This window comes from Bombus bifarius, unplaced genomic scaffold, assembly GCF_011952205.1.
Source record: "Bombus bifarius isolate JDL3187 unplaced genomic scaffold, Bbif_JDL3187 scf7180000008047, whole genome shotgun sequence".
Lineage (NCBI taxonomy): Eukaryota > Metazoa > Arthropoda > Insecta > Hymenoptera > Apidae > Bombus > Bombus bifarius.
This window is the reverse complement of record NW_022884413.1, coordinates 2,923,896-2,945,301: the sequence shown is the minus strand read 5'-3', so window position 1 is coordinate 2,945,301 and position 21,406 is coordinate 2,923,896. Positions and strand designations below refer to the sequence as shown.

The window sequence follows — 21,406 nt, the reverse complement described above, 5'->3', positions numbered from 1 at the left end:
TTATTAGGCGCGCGTCAGTTTTCTGTATCTAAAGCCTCCTTAGAACGTCCATAGCGCACACACGATGTTCCTACGAATCGGCTAGGGTGACTTTGTCTTTTCCCTATATCGCGTCCTGTGTTTACCTATAATTTCCACCGTTACGATCGATATTTTCCGCTCTTTCCTTCTTTTTTACCACTTCTATCACGTATCACGGTGCACCGATCACTAGTTTACTAGCTTGTTTTCAAGGAGCGAATTTGGATGTCGGCGCGACAAACCCAAAATATGTTGTTTAACGAGATCGACCTAGTTATTAGGAAATTTTCAAAGACCTTGCTCAAAATGTATCGTTGATCGCGATCAAAGTCATTTCCAAGAACCAGCACGGTTTTAATTTGCACAATTCTGTAAACTGACAATCGCCGGACGAAGCAAGAGGACGAGCAGGAATGGAATATCGAAGCTCGATCGATCGAATATACGCGCGATTGTATTTTCAGTTATGCAAGGACTTTGATTTGCAGACAACTGGCAGTGATAAATTTATCTTGTTCTCCGAGCAAAGAGGAAGAAAAGAAAAACTACGAAGGAAAAAGGTCACCATCGCGAACATATATTTGAAATATGATACGCGACGCAGATAGTCCGAATGCGATCAACTGATAATACCAACGTATAATAAATGTAAAATCGGTAAAAAAGTAATGATAAATAATAGAAACGATAAGTAAAAGGTTGGCGAGTAGATAACGCTTGTTCGCGTTGACCGGCTATTAAGCCGCTGCGCTGGACCAGAGTAAGAGGAAACGGCTGTTAACTGGCCCGTGGCGACGCGCGACGCTCGACGCGCGACGCGACGTATCGCCGAGGTGCGGAAGAGGCCGTGGGCGCGCGCGCGCGCGCGCGCTCTACCGCGTCTATCGACCAGATTCTCTCGTCTCTCCTCCTCTCGTTACCTCGCTGCCTATGGCCCCTGTATGTATTCCGCTAGGATCCCAGCCACGGCCACGGCAACGCCTCGTCGCTATCTCCGACGTGTTCCGGGAATTGGGGACTGACCGACGGTTCCCACGTGGCCACGTGGAGAACACGAGGAAAAGAAGACTGTTCGTTCTTCGATGACTCTGTTCCCGTTCCCGGACTACGTTTTACGCTCATTTTCCATCTTCGAACTGGTCCAGACGCTGCTCGCCGCATTTCACCCAGCGTCTCGTCAGCGTGTCAACGTCGAGTACGGTCGTCCAATTGTAAAATCGTTTGCACCGTCGTACCGCATCGTGCCTCCTAATCGTATATCGCCGTTCCGATCACGCTGTTGCAAGATCCGCGAGCGATCACGGAGGTATTCGTGGAGCAGTCGCAAAGTGAACAGCCGCAATGACGTAACACGCGGCGACGGTGATGGTGATGGTTTATGGGGATTTTGGCATCCGACAGTTCCGTTTATGCGGTCCGGTAAATTCGATCGGCGGCCGTTGCGATCGGCAACCATTGCTGCGGACAATCGAACGGAAAAGGGTGTTCCGGCCGTGAAAGGGAAACCCGATGGAAACGCGTGAAATCCGACCTGTTCTGGAAAACACGGAGATGCGCGGAGTAAGGAGAGCGGCGCGAGAGCGGCGAGAAACTCGCCTCCCGAAACCACCACCCTCTCGTTAAAATGCATCGAGACGAAAACTTGGTTACGTTAAAGTGCACCGAATCGAACCTTGCTGACGTTAGACGACGCCGAATCGACTGTGTCAAATCGCAGGATCGACGAATTTTCCTCGCAGACCAACGCCAATCTCGTACAAACGTCGCGTATATGATATTATCACATAACCATACTTGTATGGTTTCATTTTGGACGCAAAGTATTTTTAAAGGAGAAACGAGCAAGCTGAATTTACAGATTTTTCAAAATCTCTCGAGAAACAGCGATTCGAAGCCGAGTATTCGCTTATAGAGGAAACACAGGCCTGTTAGCGGCCTGGTACTTGTTCGAAATAGCCAGCGAGCAAACCCCCTTTGCGGACGAGACAAAGAGGACGAGTTTTTCAGGTGTGCGACCATCGTGCAGACGTATTTTCACACAGCCGCTTCCAAGCAATCATCGAATCGATTGGCAAACGTTTCTCCATTTTCGTTCTCACCGCGAAAAATCGTGGTCGAACCGAGCAAAGTTTCATCGTGGAAATCGTGGCGCGATGCGATGAAATGGTGGAAGAAACCTGTTAAAAAGCTTAGTGAGATTTACTCAACGATGCCTGCGCTTGGGATCGTTTCGATAGAGGCTGACGGTGAAAAAAGCGGCGGAAAAAGCGGCGGAAAAAGCGGCGGAAAAAGCGGCGGAAAAAGCAGGATCGAAAGAATCCATCGGTAAGTCGGATAATTTCGCTTTAACGCAAAATTAAAAGCTAACGGTTCAAATTAGAATCGGAATTGATAATATGCGTCGAGTACAGCGTAATTTTTCGTTCTCATTTCTTTCTCTTTATTTGTTCTGTAATCGCGATTTTCGTCTTTTTCTTTTTTAGTTTCCTATCTCCGTTTAACATGCGATCGAGATAGCGCGATGTACAGAACAACGGCGATGTTTTACGATAACGTGATTTTATATTTTGCCAGTCGGTGTAATTTCTTGCGTGATTGCGAACATTGCAGTTCGACGGGAAGGTCTAGTCGTAAATTACAGACGTCTGAATCTATACCAAAGACAACGATAACGACCTCGAATAGTCCTCTTTACGATAAGATCTGGATATCGGATGATGCATGTACCTGTTTCCGATATCTTTCAAACGTTCAAAGGTGATTAGCAAGGAAGGTTGCCCTGGCATGTGCGATCAATCTCAAAATAAGGTAAGTTACGAATATCGTTAAGTTGCGATATTTTATCGTTGTCGTTCCTTCCATCCGAACTGTATCGAACCTCGTGAATCCAACGATAAACATAAAGTTCGAATATAATAATGGCGTTATAACGGCGAAGAGGTATTCTTTAAATATCTGAAAAAGAACGTGAAAACTGAAAGGAATAAAGCGAACGAGACGTTACTTTTAATAGTCGAACGATTCGTTTGTCCTCTCTCGCAACTCGAGTAATCGGCGAGCTCTTCCAATATACTTTTATAATATACAATACCACCAACCGATTACAACGACGTTTTTAACCAAATTTCCACCCTTACGAGAAGTCAACGACGAATTTTTATCGATTCTCGTCTTTTAATAAACGTGTATTTTTTTCAATTTCGATAGACGTGCTCTTCGCGAATATCGCGATTTTATAAAAGCGAAAGAAAGTGAGCTCTTCGACTTGGATTTATAACGGAAGAATCCTACTAATCTTGTTTTTACCTTCGCACCGCGCTCTCAGCCCAGTGAAAGTTTCAAATCTTCTCTTATATTTTCAAAAACTTTGTTATGAAGTTTAACCTTTAAATCCGAATCGTTTGACGAAAATGTTTCGAGTTAAATATAACATTCGATCCTATCGATTGCTTTTCCTGTGAGATGTTTCTCACTCCGAAAGTTATCATTTATAGTTGGTTAAGTTAAATTTGAACAAATTAAAGAATATTTCCTTTTCATCGTTGACAAGTAAATTGTACTTATCGTGTGTGTACATTCCCAGTTATTGTTGTTGTTATTATCCCCGTTGTTATCATGCCTGTTTTTTATGTACTTTAGATTAAATTGTGTATTCAGATGAAAATTAACAACAAATCGCCAACTTCTCCGCTAAACTCGAATCACTCGACTACTTCTTCTCTCTTACTTATTCTTGTCGTTACATATACCACCGCATGGATATTCGGATGATATAGAAAGATATAAATATACGATGTAAAGATATATATTCATGTCCGAACATACGCCGACAAACGAGAAACGAGAAACGAGAAACTTGAATCACGAAAGCTTCGATTACTAAAAGTACCAATGTTTAAACATACATACATATATATATATATAGAGTATTCGAACGAATGTGTTAATCTACAAATGCCAATTTTCTTCTTTTATTTATCGAATTAGTTACTGGACGCAGAACTTTTAGTTTTCGCTATATTATATTCTATATATATATATATACTATATATATACTATATATATACTAATATTCTTCCTTATATATACCGAATCGTATCCTTTCTTAAAGAAACAAACCAAAGAGAAATCGTTCGAATAGAAAAATGTATAAAGACGATAAAATATCAGCAAAATCGTTTAAGCTATAAAACGGGTGAATGTTAAGTTTTATTAGAAAGGATGGAAATAATACGACAGGGTATTGTATCGAATATTTAATAAGATATTCACGCTACTTTATCTGATAATTTTTATTTTTAGATACTGTTTCGTGGCGATAAAAAAGCGCTAGATGACGAGCCTAACACTTTTAATTTCGAACTGCATAACAAAATATACAAAAGTCGGTCGCGGCTACAAAAATGGTTAATAGGGCTGCTGATCTTCCTATTCGTATCGTTGATCGTAATAAACACGTTCAACACGGATCAGTTTCGAACGGCACGGTATGGAGCTATTATCAACGATACCTCGCAAGGTATACCTATACCTATTTTTACTAAAAGCATAGGACTTGGAGAACGTTTAAGCGAAGCTCGTTTAAACATCTCTTTGTCGTTGTTAATTAATCGATTGAACGAACGATGAACGTATACTTTATTTTCAGACAATTACGTGCAACTGAAGTCTTTGTTCGCGTCCATAGCGAACTCCGGTTTCGTAGTGCGCAACAAAGGTTGTCGAATTCCAGCGATGGATCCTTTCGATTCAGCGATCGCACGATTTATCGAGAAGGAAAAACCACTTATTTGCGAGCACGGAAGTCATTTACCGCTGGTCGATTCGAACGACACAGCGCTCTACGTAAATCCAAATGCGATCGGCCATTTTTACAACAATTCAGGGGAAATCGATTGCTGCTGGCGCCCGTTCTGGCGAACGAAGGACGAAGATAACGTTGTTACGTCAGTAAGACTGATCATTCTTACTTTTATCGATCGTCTACGATTTCTTATTTCGTTTTAGCGCGTTGTTCGAATGCAATTGTGCAATTTTATACCAAAGTTTGGCGAAAACCGTAGCAAGCAGGATTAAATCTGTCATACGCATTTGCCTCTTTATCGCTTTAGTCTCTTTCTTCGTTTCAAGCGTAATATATTTATTTGATATTCGTAATTCGTAATTCGTAATTCGTAATTCGTATTTATAGGTACGGTAACGAGTGTTTCAAATTCGAAAACGCGACGGCCGTAAACACCGAGTTTGTGAAAGTGGAATGTTCGCGCAACAACGAGGTGATATACAAGGATTATCACGCGTTTGTACCTCGTTTCCCATCGGTAGAGAGGAAATACGAGCGAGCCAGAGCGACCGATATGAAAACTGAACAGCTCAGCGTGTTAATAATCGGCCTCGACTCGATTTCACGACTAAATTTTCATCGTATGATGCCGAATACTGTCCACGCGTTGAAAGAACTTGGAGCGGTTGAATTCTTGGGTTACACCAAAGTGGCTGATAACACGTATCCGAATTTAGTGCCCGTCTTAAGCGGCTTATCCGAGAAACAACTGCACGATCTATGTTGGCAAACTAAAGATAAAACGTTCGACGACTGCCCATTCATTTGGAAAAATTTCAGCGCGTCTGGTTATCGAACGGGTTTCGCCGAGGATGCCTGTGGCATGACCACCTTCAATTATCTAAAACGAGGCTTCCGAGTTCAACCGACTGACTATTATCTCAGACCATTCTGTATCGCATCCGAGAAGGATATCGGTAATACGCACAAATTAAACGCGAATCTCTGCGTGGGAACCAGAAAAACGTTCGAAAACTTACTGGACTACGCTAAGAAATTCGCCTCGCGATTTTACAGGGACCCATACTTCGCGATGATCTGGCAAGCCAGCCTCACCCACGATTTCTTCAACTATCCGCAATTAGGTGACAATTCCTACTACAACCTCGTCACCTATTTGTTCACGAAACGGTTGCTAAATCAAACAGCGTTGATAGTGATGAGCGACCATGGTATGAGATGGGGAAGCTTTCGGCAGACTTATCAAGGCAGAATGGAGGACAGCCTTCCGTTTGTGTTCGTGGTGATGCCTCGATGGTGGAAGGAAAAGTATCAAGTAGCTTGGGCGAATTTCCGAAGAAACACGCGCAGTCTAACAACAGCTTTCGACTTGCACGAGACCTTGATCGACATACTGCATTCGGAAAATCTGCAGGAACCGCGTCTTAAGGCCCGACTTCGAGCGATGCCGAAAGATGACAATTTGCCCCGTGGAATCAGCTGGTTTTTGCCGATTCCTGACTACAGGACGTGCTCCATGGCGGGTATAGCTAGTCATTGGTGCATGTGTCATAACAGCTACGATGTTTCCTCGGATGACGAAAGTCTTCGGGACAAGGCGGTTTTCTTGGTCTCGGAATTGAATAACATGCTGAACAAGTTCGTACAATGCGCGGTATTGAAATTGAAAGAAATTAAAGCCGCGAAAGCGTGGAAGGGCGAGGGTGAGAAGAACCAACTGATCGATTACACGATCACGATTCAAACGGAACCTGGTGACGCGATATTCGAGGGTACGATACGGTACAGAAACGAGAGTAAGACCAACAAGTTGGTAGGATCGGTTAGCAGATTGAACGCGTACGGAAAACAAAGCGCCTGTGTCGATGAATTCAATATGAGGCTATACTGCTATTGTTTGTAGCTTTGTAGCTTGTTTGTCTGCGTCTTTTTATCATCTTTTTTTCTTCTTCTCCTCTTTCTTTCTATTCTCATTTTTCGAAAACTTCGAAGAGATTCGCTTTGACCAACATACTCTCGAATGACTCTCGAATGAAATTAGAGTACGGTAGCCAGTATACTGGTACAAAAAAAAAAGAAAAAAAGAAAAGTCACACTGTGATAAGATACTTGCTTTAAAGATGTGATTCACGGTAATTTCGTACTTAACAAATTAAGCGTCAACTAATAGTAGTGTCGTTTTTATTGTGTACGATAATAATAAATACGCACAGTGTAATATGTTAATACACGAATAAGTAATAAGTAAACGTAATTGGCGTGGTGCAGCGATATCGTTGAATTTAAACATGACCATATATACATGCGTTTAGTCTACTATGGGATACAAATGTACGTGTACAGACGTATGTATAAAAATGCAATTGCAGAGAGATACGATTCTTTTACGTTACAAAAATACATTTTCTTCCTATATAGTAGTAAATGACAGCAACTTTTAAACACGACGTTTGATTTGTTAAGCATACTTAAGCATACTGTGAATAATTTTCAACTAAATTCAAAGAAAGACCTAATATGTGCTAGTATTTTAATTACTAGACGCGACTCGCAGACTTCCTGCTATTAAAACACTTCATTCGTCTTTTCACAATAATATGCATTCGACGAAAAACACTGATATTACGAAAGAATTACGGCTTTGCAATGGTCCTATTGTCCTGTAATTACCTAAAGATTTAACTAGCCTTCGACTCGAACAACTATCTTCTTACGATTGTATTTTCTCAAACTTTTATTAGTAACGTTCGTATATTGTATATGATTTTCCTAAATTCAGATAGTACAATGTAACTCGGATATTTACTTATTATTTGTGTTTCACGTTTATGCTACAGATTTATATATCTACGCTATAAACAGGGTATAAAATAATTTATTTATTATTTTGAGACAAGAGAAACGCAAAAGTCACATTATCGGTCTAACGATACCTGTCTTAAGATTTTGTCAAACTGGTTAATCATTCGCTTAAAGAGAAAATATTTACCGTCAAACGCGTATGCGTATATTTTTCGATAGGACCGTGATATCGTTCAATGATTTTGGTTCAATGCAAATAACTTCTTTTACCTGTGCTAAAGCGAGATGAAAGCAAGCTCGATTGTTCAATGGCCGAATACAGAGTTGCATAGAATTAAAACCATCGGTTCGTAATAAAATGTTTGTGCGCTAATTTTTAATACGATTGTAATACGAATCGGTGACATACTTGAGATAGTTATAGAAACTCAACTATAAATTAACAAAAACTACAGGTAATTACATAGGTAAGTATGTTAGAATTACGTATAAAGATACAAAAATTATAATTTATTTATGGCCTCCTTTTTATGAGAGATTTTAAGGTTGCCGTGTACAAAGCAACAAAACGTTACAACATACCGTGTTGTATCTGACGAAAGAATTATACTTTAATTTTTGTAAATGAAGTGTACGCAAAGGTACTGAAATAAAACCTTTGTAAAATATAAACTAATGTACAATTTAATGCGAAACATTTTTAATAAGTATATGAAACGCAAGTTAAATGATTGCACGATCCTTTAGAGTTATCGATGACGGATGGCGTTGTACATTTTATTGCGAATAATTTCGATAGAAAAATCGTAATACAATACTTTATTATTGGATACTAGGTCCGATATTTAAAAACATTTTCATCGAGTACTCCTCACTATTTAAATGCAAAATTTCTGTTCATGTAAAACACTCGTACATCACCCGCGCGTGTTAAAGGAAAAATAACTTATTTTGTTAAATAAACTGCGCAAGCGTTCCTAACATCCGCATAAGTAATCGGCAATAATATATATGACCAGTTTCTTATAATCAAAGAGGAAGTACGTGTACTCGCAATGGTTATTATGTTTGCTACATGTACCCATTTCAACTGACCTCATGGTTGGCTACCAAACCTGTTGGTATCCACATTTCAAGGAAGCGAAAGCACCACTTGGTATAGAAACACACTGAGTCAACACGCGCACCTCGGTTGTATGCACATTTTATACTGTCACTTTGTACATACGTTACACTTAAAGTTCTTAATTTCCCCTTATTCCATTATAAATTCGACTTACAGAATCTTGTTGTAGTAGATTTTTTATTTCTGCGAAAAGGGTAAAGGAAGATTGAACAAACACAAACGATCGTGTTATATCTCACGAGCGTTATATGTTAAAATAACTTACCTTCCTTTTGAGTATCCGTGAATTCTGTCTCAGGGAAAGCAACGTCGAATGTAATATATAAGGTGCCATGAAGATTATTATTCTCGTAATTAGGCATGCCTTCTCCTTTTTTCCTAATACGGGCTCCCGGTTTGGTTACTTTATCCCTCTGAATAGCTACTTTGTGACCATCTAAATGTTCTATATCCATTTTAAAACCTATTAACGCGTCCTGCATAGATATAGTGACGTTTGTATATAGATCGTCACCAATTCTTTCAAAAACTGGATGCGGTTGTGTTCGTATTTTTAAGATTAAATCTCCAGGTTCCCCATCCAAATGTGGTTCACCTTCTGCTATAAATTTAGTTTCTTGTCCATCTACCATGCCAGGTTCTACTTCGACCTCTAATACACGTTCTTCTGTAACAAATTTAACATTTGGACATTCCGAACAAACCGATTGTTGCATCATTTGAAATCTTCCATTTCCTAAATTGCGAGTAACCAATTCTTGTCTGCAATTACACTTTCTTGTTCCTTTTGCTGCCTTCGTAACTGGCTTATTTCTTGTTATCTGAAAGATAAACAATTTCGTATGTCCCATTTACGTATCTTCTCGATTAACTATAAAATCTTACCTCTATAAAATTTCCACTATATAATTCTTCTAAAGTAACTACCAAGTCCATTACGATATTAGATCCTTTAGGTGTTTCTTGCTGGTGATGAGATTCTCCACCAAAGTGAAAGCCAAAATCACCAAAGAAACTTGCAAATGGATCAGCATTATTCATCATACCATCCTTCTTCAAACATTCTTCTCCGCATCTGTCATACATTTCTCTCTTTTCGTTATCCGACAGAACCTCGTAAGCTGCACCCAGATCTTGAAATTTCTGAGAGGCATTCGGATCGTCTTTATTTTTGTCAGGATGCAATTCTTTTGCCAATTTTCTGTATGCCTTTTTTATCGCATGTTGACTCGCTGTCGATGGTATGCCTAAAATGGCATAAAAATCTCTCCTGCAAAGATATATACATACTTTAATTCCTATTTCTAATGTATCATATACTGTAAACACTTCAAATTAGCAGCCTAAATTGTTAGATCATTCAACATCAATCATATGAATGTATAACTATACAAGATTGTAATGTTTTTTTAGTAGAATTCTTAACGGTAAACATAAATAATGAAGTCGATCTACAAACGTACTTTAAACTTTATTTAATCCTTTTCGTATTAATAGCTTCCGTAGATGGTTTACAAAGTAAAAGGTTATAAAATTATCATAAAGCAAATATCTTCGATATTCAAAATAATTAAATTTCATAAGCATAGACAAGGTTCTCCACTTACCCTGCCACAGTTAGAATTACACATATTGTTAAATTTATTAATAAAGACCAAATCAGTTTTATCGCTGCCATTCTAGCAGACGTTACAACAAACATCGGAGCTTAGGATCGTGGGTGCTCCTGATTGGTGGGTGCTCCGAATTCAATTTATCCGACTTTGATCGACGATAAGTGAGTTTTTAGGCGCGTACATATTCAACGAAAATGTTTAGATTTAACGTTTAGCAGTAAAAAATAATTGGTTGAATATGACACAGGTATAAGATTTTTTAATACTTCGGCGCTATTTCTAAAAATATAAAACAAATTCCAATAAACTTAATCCTTTGACACTTAATTATATATTTTATTATTATAGATAACTCTTTGATTCCTACTTCTTAGATGAATATAAAAAGTATTAACATGCAACAGGTGAAATGTTATGTAAAATTATTTTAAAATTGTTTTGCTTTACTACGACTGGTAGTACAAAGATTTCTAATATTTATCGCGTCTCAATCTTATTTTAATAAAGTTAAATTATTAATATTCGTCTTAATTCTACTGAAAACCACACTTAACAATAAAAATCTACTCCCCCCCCCCCTACAATATAGTAAAATGATCATGTGACAGATCATATTGGGTATCAAAGTGTCAGTAACAGTGTAGCAAAAGTAAAGTGTACTGTACAGGTTTGTGGTACGTGTTGTTAAACCAACTCTCGGTATTGTAATAAGGAAATCATTAGTTTAATCATGTCAATATGTAAATTGCCTCGAGTACTCTTGCACGAAAATTCAGTGAAAGGGATTCAGTCAAGAATCACATGACGAAAGCATTATTGACTAAAAACACTATCCTCTAAAATAAGATATCTCTAGGTTATGCATAGTTTATCTGTCAAACATCCTACAAAATGGAGAAACACATGCATTTATGGAGAGGTGTTGATAAGTTATCATACATTTTCGGTGACCAACCAAATGGCACAATTTGTAGACTGGTTACCATTAAAGATCACATTTTTGTAGCAACAACTACTAACAGTCTATACTATGGAGAGGTATCATTTTTGGAGGACAGTCCTCCGTCATTGGTTTTCAAAAGGGCTCAATTTGATGTGATCGATATAGCATCCAATTCGGATTATTTATTTATTGTAGATAATAATGGACATGTTTTGAAAGTAAATCCTCAGGATATGAGTGTAACAGATACAATAATTCTAAAAGAAGAAGTTAAATGTTGTAGTCATGGGTAGGTTCCATAAAATCTTTATGTATTTTTACATTATACTCAAATAATTTATACCATTACAGATATAAACAAGAAAATGAAATTGTCAAAGTAAAATCAATAGCTGTTAGTGATCAAGCAGCGTTATTTGTAACAGAAAACGGACAACTTTGGGCTAGTGGAAATCAATCTCAAATAGATATTAACAGTACAGAACCTAAAAAGGTCAAGTTTTTCGAGGGTAGAACTGCGTCTGCTGTTGCATGTGGTTCAAACTTTAATGTAGTTGCAGTGAGAAAAACACCAAAAACTTTAAAAGATGATACTGACAGCGAGAATGAATTAGAAGAAGAAGTTTTCGTCAATTCATGTCCTCAGTGTCTCAACACCGTGCTGTTAAGTCCTACAAGTCTAACGTCATCGGATACTTGTCCTACTGGACTTCATGTACAGCAATCTAGTGAAGATCACTCAACCAATTCTATTAGCGCTTTATCTGTTGCTAGTAAAGAACAAGAGATTTCATTTGCCGAAAATAGTAAAAAGGAACAAATTTCTGAAGTGGTAGAGAATGGAGAACTGTGTGCCAATAATCCTATAGATTCTGAAAAAGAAGAAAAAAGGAATGTTATTTTTATAAATACAGAAGCTGCAAGGCAATTCTTAACCAGACAATTATCATGGGTTTCATCTTACGGAAGTGTTAAAGAAGATATACCTTTAGATAACATTGAAAAACCGACTAGACTAATAAAACAAAATGTATCTAATGTAGCTAATTTAGTATATGAAGGAGTGAAAAATGTGGGAGGTAAAGTTGTTACATTATCCAGGCATATGAGTGGAAGTTCAGATATAAATGAGTTTAAAGATGATAGTAGTGAACATTTGGAACTAGGAGAAGAATATCCAAAACCTGCTGCTACCAGTTTGGCACTCAGTTTACGCTGTGAAGAATTTCCTTGGTCATCAAGTACTGGTTCCTCTGAGCATGAATTGTCTCAACAAGGATTAAATGAAAGAATCAGTACACTAACTCGTACTGGCAATAGTATCCTATCTACTGAACTTTGGACGTGGGGTGATATTCAATATGGACAATTAGGAACAGGAGATATTGTTAAACGCTCGCGACCTATTTTGGTGGCAAAACTCAGTAATACTGGACTTCGAAAAATTTCATGTGGTGCATTTCATATTCTTGCTCTAACTCTAGATGGAAGAGTTTTTGCTTGGGGCAGAAATAACCATAAACAAGTGACATTGGAATCGAATGTGTATCAGAGTGCACCTCGTTTATTTACTACGAAATTATTTCCAAACGAAAGAGCTAAAGACATGGCAGCTGGTAGTTTTCATAGTTTAGTCATGATGCATCATGGTTTATACTTTATTGGACAGTCAAGGTAAATAATTTAATTACGAAAAGTATCAATAGGAAATGAGAGTTCTATTTACTCACGAAAGTTGTCATGTGGTTTCAGTAAAACTGGTGAAATGTTCCAACTCGATATTGAGACAAGCAATAAGTGCAGTCCCCAACAAATTTTTAGCTCTGGTAACTACAGTTGCTGTTCTGTGATAAACGAACCTAAGATAAATATCTCTGAGGATTTAATAAGTGAACAAATCTTCTTGGAAGAAATATTAATTGTTTATCAAAATTTAATCAGGCCATTCCAGAAAAGAGGAGGTGCTATGCAGGAATCAAATGTTTATGAAACATTATGTCGATGTTATACTGAGTTATTAAGTTTCAGTGTATTAAATGTTATTAGTTTATGGGATTATTTTAATCATATTGGTGAAGCATATGAAGTGACAATTGTAGCTAATGTTGAAGAATATATTACTGTATATAAATATTACTTAAATGCAGTGTGTGACATAATTTCTTTGAGTGGATTTACATATATTGCGAAAATAATTGAAATACCACAAGTAATAACAAATTTATTTATGGATAAATTAAAAACTAATGAAACTAAAAAAGTTGCTGATGAAATTACAATTACTATGGCATTGCAACATCCACTACATAAATTGAATAGGTAAATATATCTAAATATGTATTATTATTTATTTCTTATCTATGCTTTGAATAACTTCCAGTTACATTTTCATTTACATTTGCATTTATATTTTACATTTTATCTAGCAGCCTTACAACCTAATTGTCTTAAGGTACATATCCACTTAAGAGTAAAACTATCGCGAGTTGCTCTCGAGAGTATTTCTCTCGTTGGCTACATTGAGAGCGATTATCTGAGTCACTGTCAGATCAGATTCTGCTCCTCTTCCTCCACTTCCGCTCTTATGCATTTCATCTTTTTGCCCACAACCTCTGATTAGAGGTCCTCCTCATTTCTTCTTTTCTTTCCTCCCAGTTATATTTAGACACATAAGTGTAATAGCTTTCATTATTTTTTAACTATTAAAAATTGGCAAAATAATTATAAGAAAAGATTATTAGTTTACAAGAGGTAATGAATTTGCTGCCTCAAAAATAAAAATTATTCTTTATGTTATAAAGGATCGTTTAAGGAATTATATTCTTACATTATGTCAAACATATTTAAAAAATTAATATTGCTATAAACATCTTAAATATACTAGTGATCCACTATTTTCTTATTTATAATAACGGACATTATCTTTGTACAGATATAAGAATATGGTTTTAAATTTGATGAAATGTAATGGTGCAAGAATGGGTGTAGAACGATTACAAGAAGCATTAATAAAGTGGGAACAAATATGTGATGATCAGGAGAAACAACAAAAAGAAGCTGAAGCAACTAAATTATTTTGGGAAAGTTCTGGGAAACTTGGGGAATTATTAAGATTTCCTGATAGAAGACTTATTAGAGAGTCACGAGCACATCCTTTATCAATACTTAATTCTGGAAGATTTTCTACACATTGGTTTGTTTTATTAACTGATATATTTATCCATGTTACTGGTACATCTCATGTGGTACATCCACTTAAAACTCTATGGGTAGAACCTTTACCAGACTCTGAAATAGTACAAGTATGTTAAGTAAACCTCTCTGGAATTCAAATATAAATGTACATTTACAAATGTGCAATTTTTGTATTTGTATTTCTATGTTTCAGAATGCTATATCAGTAGTAGCTCCAGAGGACACATTTGTATTATATACTCCAACACCTTCTGAACGAAATGAATGGCTGTATGCTTTACAAAATGGCATAAAATGTAGTCTACAAAGAGTTATTGGACATGTGCCTCCAATAGTACGTTCTAGCTCATTCTCATTCACTAAGCACAGTGTTTTCAAAGATGCAAAATATACTGGTTCGTATGTCGTTAACAACAGTATTGTATCTCACGCGTTTTATATCATATTTCATATTTTAAAATTATAATACAAATGATGAATATTATGTAGGTACATAAATATACATATATGTATACGAAAAATACTATCTTTTATTTTGGTACATAGGACGCTGGTTAAGTGGTAAGCCGCACGGTTCTGGAAAATTAGAATGGCCTGACGGACGAAAATATGCAGGACAATTTCATAAAGGTATTATTCATGGTACTGGTAAAATGGAAATTCCATCACAAGGTGTATACGAAGGACAGTGGAAAGATGGACAACAGAATGGATATGGGACGATGAAGTCAGTTTTTAAATAACAATTTAAATTCTAAGCGTAAATAAATAAAATATACAATATATAAGAAGGTAATGTAAAATATTCTAGGTACAATAATGGAGACTTTTATGAAGGATATTTCAAAGACGGACTACCACATGGTCATGGTGTTAAAAAGGAAGGTCATTTTATGGCATCTGTCGCATCTGTTTATATTGGGGAATGGGCTGCAGGTGTTAAACAGGGATATGGAATTATGGACGACATTATGACAGGTAATTATAACGTAATTAAAAAATAGGAAAAGAAATCGTTGTTCTAGTAAAATTAAATCTTTATAAATAAGTATTGTTTTATTGAACAGTATGTATATTATTTCAGGCGAGAAATACTTAGGATCATGGAGTAATGGTATGAAACATGGTTGTGGTTTAATAGTAACTTTAGATGGTATTTACTATGAAGGAGTTTTCATGCAAGACGTTTTAACGGTAAATAATTCAAAATAATTCAAAATTTAGTAAATATAAAATGTTGAAATAAAATGCTTATGCTAAAAGGGTCATGGAGTCATGGTGTTCGAAGATGGTACTCATTACGAAGGTGAATTTAAATCAGCTGGTATTTTTTATGGTAAAGGTACTTTAACTTTCACTAGTGGTGATAGATTGGAAGGTAATATGAATGGTGCATGGAACGAAGGAGTAAAAGTTATTGCAACATTACATATGAATAAAGCTAGCGGAAATATACAAACTAATTCGAAACCGACGTAAGTAGTTTATTGTGAGCAATATTTATTTGAGCGTAATTTTAAGTTTATTTGTTTTTATTTAATACAGATCTTTTGGTAAATTATGTGTATCACCAGATCAAAAATGGAAAGCTATATTTAGGCAATGTTATCAACAACTTGGTGTACCTGAACCAGGTTCGAAAGCTATAGGTATAACTGATAAGTCTGCAGAGACACAACGTGTTTGGCAAAATATTGCTAGTATAATAACTAAGTCACATCAGAAAGCTTTACAACGAAAGAAACTTCTGACAATTACTAGTACCGGTAAAGAGAAAAATAACGAAGTAATTGATGAGTTGGATAAAATTCCTTGTTTTGGGAGAGATAAACTTACAATTCAAAGTTATAGAGAAATTCATAAGTACTTGATTAAAGCGTTTGATAGCTCACTTCACCCATTAGGAGCGCTTTTAACAGAAGTTGCTGCTGTATATACAGCTACGTATGGTGGTGTAAGAGTTCATCCTTTATTACTCAGTCATGCTGTGTCTGAACTTCGTAGTATCACATCAAGAATATATGAAATAGCTACTCTGTTATTTCCGGCGTTACCCCGAGGTGGTAAAGAATACGTATTAGAAACAGAAAATGAAGAAGAAGAGTATGTTTTAATTAATTTTCTATATGATTTATTATTTATTTATCATAATTATACAAATATCATGTTCCATTATTTTAACCTTGTACTTTGTTGTTAGTCAAGTTATAAGTGCTGCAGCGATACTTCATCCAATATTGTTACCTCGTGTGCATTCAGCACTTTTTGTACTGTATGCTTTACATAATAAGAAAGAAGATGATGCCTATTGGGAAAGATTAATGAAATGGAACAAGCAACCTGATATAACGCTAATGGCTTTTTTGGACATCGATCAGTGAGTAATATCGTTGAAAATACAAAAATGACAGTGACTTTATTAAATTTTAAATAATAATTTCAGAAAATTTTGGAAGAATACAAACGTAATGAATTTAAACGAAAACGGATTACCGTATCAAAGTGAACCGTACTTTAGCGAGGCAATAGAAACATTACAACAATTGAAAACCACGTTTTCTCCGTTAGAAAAGTTATTAGTCGTTAGGAATACATTTGAACAAATGACACAAGTAAGCTAGCATCTTTGCTGTATATTTTTATTTGTTTGTTAAATCTCACATGATTTTTATAATAGGCAGTTCAAAAGCAATTGGGGACTACATATTTATGGACAATGGATGAATTATTTCCTGTGTTTTGTTTTGTTGTTGTCCGTGCCAGCGTATTACAATTGGGCAGTGAAATACATTTTATAGAAGATTTTATGGAGCCTTATTTACAAAATGGAGAACTTGGAATTATGTTCACTACCCTTAAGGTAAAATATTATATCCGCAAGAAACTCTATATAAGATTTTAGAGCTTAAACAGTATGTATATATATAAATATATATCTTTTAGGCCTGCTACTACCAAATATTACAAGAAAAAATTAATGTGGGTGACTGAACATGACATAATAATTTTCATAAATAAATAGAATTATAAAATATAAAGTAAGTTTCAATGATAACTTATTATAATACATTGTTAATATAACAAATAAATAAAATATATGCACTCAACTCGATAAAAGGGTACCTCAAAATCTAACATTTAGTTGAAATAATATAATTTAATAAAATGTTAGACATCGTAAAATGAATTTTGTGCATTATGACTATTAAAAGTGGTATACTACTTATTTATTATAATTAATGAAAATAGAAACTATAATATGTATGAAACAGATAGATTGTCAGGTCGTAATAATGTAAGTAGTAAAATTACATATCATATTCTATAAAAGTATTAATGTACAGTGTATATACATTTAGAACGAATTTGAAGCTTTATTTATGTTAATTTTCTCGTTTCCAAGAAGGTAAATGTACAGTAAAAATTTATAGGAACAGCCATATATTTGAACATTTTGTTATAATTTTAAATATCACTGCATTTTAAGTTCAATTTTAATAAGCATTTATTCATTACTATTGTATGAGATTGTTCAAAGCAAACTTAGAAATATATAAAGAATACTATGTTATACAAAATGATTTTTTGGTATTTCTACAAATAATATCAATACCAATATGATATAATTCTTTAATTCATCTAACTGCCATAAGTATCACTTAATAATATCATAATGTAATAATTTTTCTTTATTCTGTTATATTATTGATGTAATGAACTGTATTTAAAAGGCATTAATTGAAAAATTAATGTCAAATGATATACCTGTGTTATATATTTCATAATAACAGCAACATTGTGATATTTCGTGCAATATCGTAAACCTATACATGCCATAAAAATAGTAATATAACGATGATGATGATTGGAATTTTATGTTACATACTGAATATGCGTTTTAAATGTTTTATGCCTACTATGTATAGTTTATAAGTATCTGTATCAAATGAACAAAACTGTATGTTTAAAAATAGCAAATACATTTAATTCCATATTATAAATTACATATGTATTTCATAATTTTACCTTAGAATTTAAATACACAAACATAATTCATTTTACTATAATATAAATTTCCCAATTAAGTAATCTTAATAAACCAATTATTAAGAGACAATTCTGTTGCTTTCTTTTACTAAATTTTATTTATTATTTCATAGCCTTATTTTGTATCAGGTTTCCCTTTTTTTCTTTAAATTCTGATTTAATCAAGTTACCACTTTGTACATTAAATGTTTGCAACTTTTGTATAAATATGGAACGTAACTATGAAATAAAATATTTCATTCTGTAAAATTTTTAAATCAGCTCTTGTTTCACCAGTTACGTACACATGTACGTACGTATGTAAGTACTGTTATAACTATAGATGACTCCAATTATTTATTTAGGAGTTTTCCAAAGCTAGAAAGTGTGATAGAGACAAAGAGCCCATAATAAAAATTTAAATATTTAATGAAAAGTTCTGATATTAATCACTCAGGAATTTACCGTTTGTCGTTAAAACAATGCATGAAAATTTTTACATTCTTTTAATTGCCACATAGTTGATAAAATTTTGTATACATGCAAATCAGGCAATTTAAATCATACAAATAATAAAAAGCATTTCAAAAGACAAAATGTTTGCCCGTGAAATCTGGTTGTTTTCTTCTTACATACTAAATACATTTTTCTTAATTACATATTTTAATATATATTTAGATATGTGTATTTTCTTGGAATAAAAATTCGATTCATACAAATTTTTTTGTAAATATATATAATCCCTTTATATAGTACATTGAATCAAAACTTTTAAAAATCATCTGTAACGCGCAGGTTTAACCAGCAGCATGATCACAAATTGCGAAGTAACTTGTCTAACGATTGATATGTCGTTATCGTTACTCTCTTACTTTAACTAAAGATATTACGCTTAGAAATACATACTATATTGACGTAATTACGTTTATGTTATAGATATTCATTATAGATATGGAAGTAGTTAGAAGTGTATGGAAAAATCCTGTTTTGTTGTATAAAACTGTCTTATGGGCATCATTTAGAAATAGGTATTTATGTACATGACAAATGTTTAATATAACCTGAATCTTATTTTATACTTTATGATATAACATGTATCAATATCGGGCCATAAAATATATATTTTATTGTGATATTCTTTTTCTTATTATACTTTAATAGCCTTTGTCATAATATAAGTATAAAATCTTAATTTGATGTTGCATCTAAATATCATAGACATTAGTCTATAAATGTCTTATAACTTTATTTTTATCAATTGCTACATTAACAGATTTGGTATATTTGCAACTTAGAAATATTATAGAAATTATTTGTTTTTATATAATCTATTGCTTTTGAACACATGTTAATATATTCTTTTTGGATTATACGCTAGGAAACTATAAAAACTGTCAAGACTTGTTATATGTTCCTTTTGTTTGTTGTATATAATGAAGTATATTTTTTAATAAATCTCCTTACTTTGTCATGGATAAGAAAAAATGTAAAAAATATTCTGTAATAATGAATTAAATAATGATTTTTTAGCACGTTCACATAAATGTAATTCTTAATAAATTGCAGAAGGTATGTATAAATAATTAGTGAAGGTAATATCAACATGAAATTATTTCATTACAGTAGCAGTTCAGCATCAAAAGTAACAAAAAAGGAAAATGTTTCTATGCAAGACAGCGATTTACAATTATCAAGTATAGACACAGATATAACTACGCAAAATGATGTAACATTTAATGCTCTTGTTTCAACGGAAGAGTTATTAGCACAAATAGGGTTGGCAAGGGAATTTGCAACAGATAGTAAAGTTGAACATCCTTATGTTGATAAATTAAAGAGGGTACAGATGATTCTGTTTGATTTGAGTCATGCTATATCAAAACCAATACCTGGAAAAGCTAAAGCATTTGAAAGTAAACATATTAATGATTTGGACGAATGGATAGCAGAATATGCCAATCAACTACCTCCCCAGGAAACATATATTATTCCGGTAAAAAGAACATTTCCATCTTACACTTTCTATTAAATATCTTACATTTCATTTTATAATCTAATAGGGTGGTGGTAAAGCTTGTTCTATGCTACACTCAGCAAAAGCGATATGCAAACGTGTAGAACGAAATGTTGCATCTTTGGTTCAACATGGTTTATTAAATAAGGAGGCACAAATATATTTAAACAAATTACAAAACTTTCTATTAACAACCTCAAGAATTGCAGCAAAGTGTGATCAACGTACAGAAAATATATATATTCCTAGAGTAGAGGTTGAAAAAAATGAGGATAACTGAATTATAGACTTTATAAAACAAAAATCTGTAGACTATTTCCTACTGCTTTTATTGTAAAAGTAATATAAATAACCGAATACTTTACACAAATATTTTGCAATAATATTATTTTTAAATATGATTTTAAAGTAGACACATTGTAAATATTTTATAATGAGAAATTATAAATGTCAGTTACTGATTATATTGTATTACTATATTACTATATTATTAAATGTACATAGCAATTGATTAATATATCAAAGTAGTTGATATATAAAGATTTAAAAAAAAAGTTGAAAGTACAGTATAGTCTTAAAATATTATACAGAGATTTTTCGACATATTGTCGCATAAAGCGGTCATGATTCATAAAATGTTTTGTTAATTCTAAATAATTACATACTATTTCGTTAAAGTACATCTGTCTATTTAAGTAACAAAAATAAAGTAGATCTTTAAAATTATATTATATATACATTAATAGATTGCTAAATAGAAATCATTTTGCAACAAATTTTTGTTGCTATATATATACATATATGGTAGAAAAACATTTATAGAAAAAAATATTGTAAATGTACAGTTTCAAATTTAAAT

The 21,406-nt window shown here is 34.1% G+C and overlaps 4 protein-coding genes across 4 annotated transcripts; 3 read left to right on the top strand and 1 right to left on the bottom strand.

The window, feature by feature from the left end:
- The first annotated feature begins 2,301 nt into the window (after positions 1-2,301).
- On the top strand, positions 2,302-13,870 carry LOC117208004. The gene is made up of 6 exons (XM_033448796.1): positions 2,302-2,346; positions 2,632-2,829; positions 4,324-4,540; positions 4,670-4,967; positions 5,213-6,732; positions 13,861-13,870. The coding sequence occupies exons 2-5, from the start codon at positions 2,743-2,745 to the stop codon at positions 6,726-6,728; spliced, it is 2,118 nt and encodes a 705-aa protein (XP_033304687.1). The 5' UTR covers positions 2,302-2,346; positions 2,632-2,742; the 3' UTR covers positions 6,729-6,732; positions 13,861-13,870.
- LOC117208005 (dnaJ homolog shv) lies at positions 6,992-10,519 on the bottom strand. The gene is made up of 4 exons (XM_033448797.1): positions 10,361-10,519; positions 9,639-10,023; positions 9,019-9,574; positions 6,992-8,936 (listed from the first exon to the last, which is right to left on the bottom strand). The coding sequence occupies exons 1-4, from the start codon at positions 10,453-10,455 to the stop codon at positions 8,872-8,874; spliced, it is 1,101 nt and encodes a 366-aa protein (XP_033304688.1). The 5' UTR covers positions 10,456-10,519; the 3' UTR covers positions 6,992-8,871.
- LOC117208003 (alsin) lies at positions 10,974-17,518 on the top strand. The gene is made up of 14 exons (XM_033448795.1): positions 10,974-11,601; positions 11,664-12,986; positions 13,065-13,631; positions 14,245-14,614; positions 14,701-14,902; positions 15,054-15,234; positions 15,319-15,485; positions 15,592-15,701; positions 15,771-15,982; positions 16,053-16,610; positions 16,708-16,884; positions 16,951-17,119; positions 17,185-17,367; positions 17,451-17,518. Exons 1-14 carry the CDS (start codon positions 11,261-11,263, stop codon positions 17,496-17,498), a joined length of 4,608 nt encoding a protein of 1,535 aa, XP_033304686.1. The 5' UTR covers positions 10,974-11,260; the 3' UTR covers positions 17,499-17,518.
- Positions 17,519-19,356: 1,838 nt separating this feature from the next.
- Positions 19,357-21,011, top strand: LOC117208006 (corrinoid adenosyltransferase-like). Its single transcript, XM_033448798.1, has 3 exons — positions 19,357-19,561; positions 20,157-20,526; positions 20,594-21,011. Exons 1-3 carry the CDS (start codon positions 19,485-19,487, stop codon positions 20,825-20,827), a joined length of 681 nt encoding a protein of 226 aa, XP_033304689.1. The 5' UTR covers positions 19,357-19,484; the 3' UTR covers positions 20,828-21,011.
- The last annotated feature ends 395 nt before the right edge of the window (positions 21,012-21,406 follow it).